General features: G+C 40.9%; 1 protein-coding gene across 1 annotated transcript in view; it reads left to right on the forward strand.

Moving 5' to 3' along the window:
- The window catches only part of LOC108519999 (CREB3 regulatory factor-like), a 50,832-nt gene extending 49,092 nt beyond the window's left edge, over nt 1–1,740 (forward strand). The window contains 1 exon segment of the mRNA XM_017859272.1: nt 1,278–1,740. Coding sequence (XP_017714761.1) covers nt 1,278–1,393 — 116 coding nt within the window. The 3' untranslated portion in view covers nt 1,394–1,740.
- Nucleotides 1,741–1,927: the final 187 nt, after the last annotated feature.

Consider the following 1,927-nt stretch of genomic DNA (forward strand, 5'->3'; position numbering starts at 1 on the left):
TTTTTGAGATGGAGTTTCACTCTTGTCATCCAGGCTGGAGTCTTGTGGCACAATCTTGACTCACTGCAATCTCTGCCTCCTGGGTTCAAGCAGTTCTCCTGCCTCAGCCTCCTGAAGCTGGGATTATGGGCACCCACCACCATGCTCAGCTAATTTTTTTTATTTTTAGGAGAGACAGGATTTCACCACGTTGGCCAGGCTGGTCTCAAACTCCTGACCTCAGGTGATCTGCCTGCCTCGGCCTCTCAAAGTGCTGGTATTACAGGTGTGAGCCACCACGCCTGGCTGACAAATACATTTCTTTTCTTTTCTTTTTTTTTTTTGAGATAGAGTTTCACTCTTGTTGCCCAGGCTAGAGTGCAGTGGCACGATCTTGGCTCACCACAACCTCCATCCCCCGGGTTCAAGCGGTTCTCCTGCCTCAGCCTCCCGAGTAGCTGGGATTATAGGCATGTGCCACCGTGCCTGGCTAATTTTGTGTTTTCAGTAGAGATGGGGTTTCTCCATGTTGGTCAGGCTGGTCTTGAACTCCCGACCTCAGGTGATCCACCTGCCTCAACCTTACAAAGTGCTGGGATTACAGGCGTGAGCCACCGTGCCTGGCTGACAAATATATTTCTATTTCCATCCTTTTTATTTTTCTTAATACTTTAAAAAATGTACTTAAACCTCTGTTATTTGATTTACTGATTTTATCTTTTGGTCTTACTATGGAAGATGAGGAAGATGAGAAAATCTACATACTTATGCTGCTCCCACCTTTCTCCCTCTTCTCTTCCAGCATTTCTTATTCATTCATTCACTTTTTAAAAATGAAGTAAAGGAAACTTAAACTGTATCCAGTAATTATAAAAATGACCCAAAACATCCTTCAGGTCTATATTTTCAGTTTCATGGGTGAAGCCCACCCATGGAACTTGGTGAGTTTAGAGTAATGGGAATAGATTGGCTGAGAGAACAGGGAAAACCAGGACATGGAAAGCAGTGCCTGTCGGCAGGCTTTGGGTTTAGGTTTGGACTGTTATTTGGACTGTTACACTTGTCATCTGCCTCACTTTAAATGTTGGTTTTACAGTTTTTCATGGCTATTCCTGGTTTGACAGTAATATGAAGGGTAGCATTGTTTTCTGAGCTGCAATAACAAGTGCCAGGGAATTCATTTGGGACCAGTATCAAGCTGAGGGCCACACCTGATCCTCAGATGTTACCAGCTCCTTCCCTTCCCTTCGTGGCCTTCCATTTCTGTGTCTACATGTGCCATTTATTCTTTTTTTCAGGTCTACCGGTTGCTGGGCAAACCTCAGAATTTGTTAACCAAGTGTTAGAGAAGACTGCAGAAGGGAATCCCACTGGAGGCCTTGTAGGATTAAGGATACCAACATCAAAGGTTTAATCAGCCTCATTGGACCACTGGTCAGAAATGTCTGCGTTTTGTCACGTTATCCATTGTAAATTTTCATTCTGTTTTGCATGTCAGTTAGCATTATGTAAACATTTACAATTAGGTTACATTGTTTTAAGAACTAAGTAGCATAAGTGAAGCATGATCCAAAATACTTGATTATTGCATTTTCAGAGCATAAACCATGATTAAAACTGCTACTGGCATCAGAATTGAAAATCATAGTTTAAGTAAATGTTTAGGTACAGATTACAAAAATCTGTTAAATCAAAACATTTTGGAGGAGTGAAATAGTAAAATGCCAAGTATTGTGGCAGATTTATGCTCTGAACCACACACAAAAAAAATTGAGGAAGCATTTTTTCAAACGGTTGGTTTAAATTGTTTTAGAATTATTGCTTTTGTTCTAATTTTCCACAACCATTAATCTCACTTGTATATGGCACACCCAGCACTTGTGCCTGTGGGCCATATTAGATGTTCATTGTCAGAGCTCAAGATGATATATATAAATATATATATATA

Source organism: Rhinopithecus bieti, unplaced genomic scaffold (genome assembly GCF_001698545.2).
Source record: "Rhinopithecus bieti isolate Rb0 unplaced genomic scaffold, ASM169854v2 scaffold_49762, whole genome shotgun sequence".
NCBI lineage: Eukaryota > Metazoa > Chordata > Mammalia > Primates > Cercopithecidae > Rhinopithecus > Rhinopithecus bieti.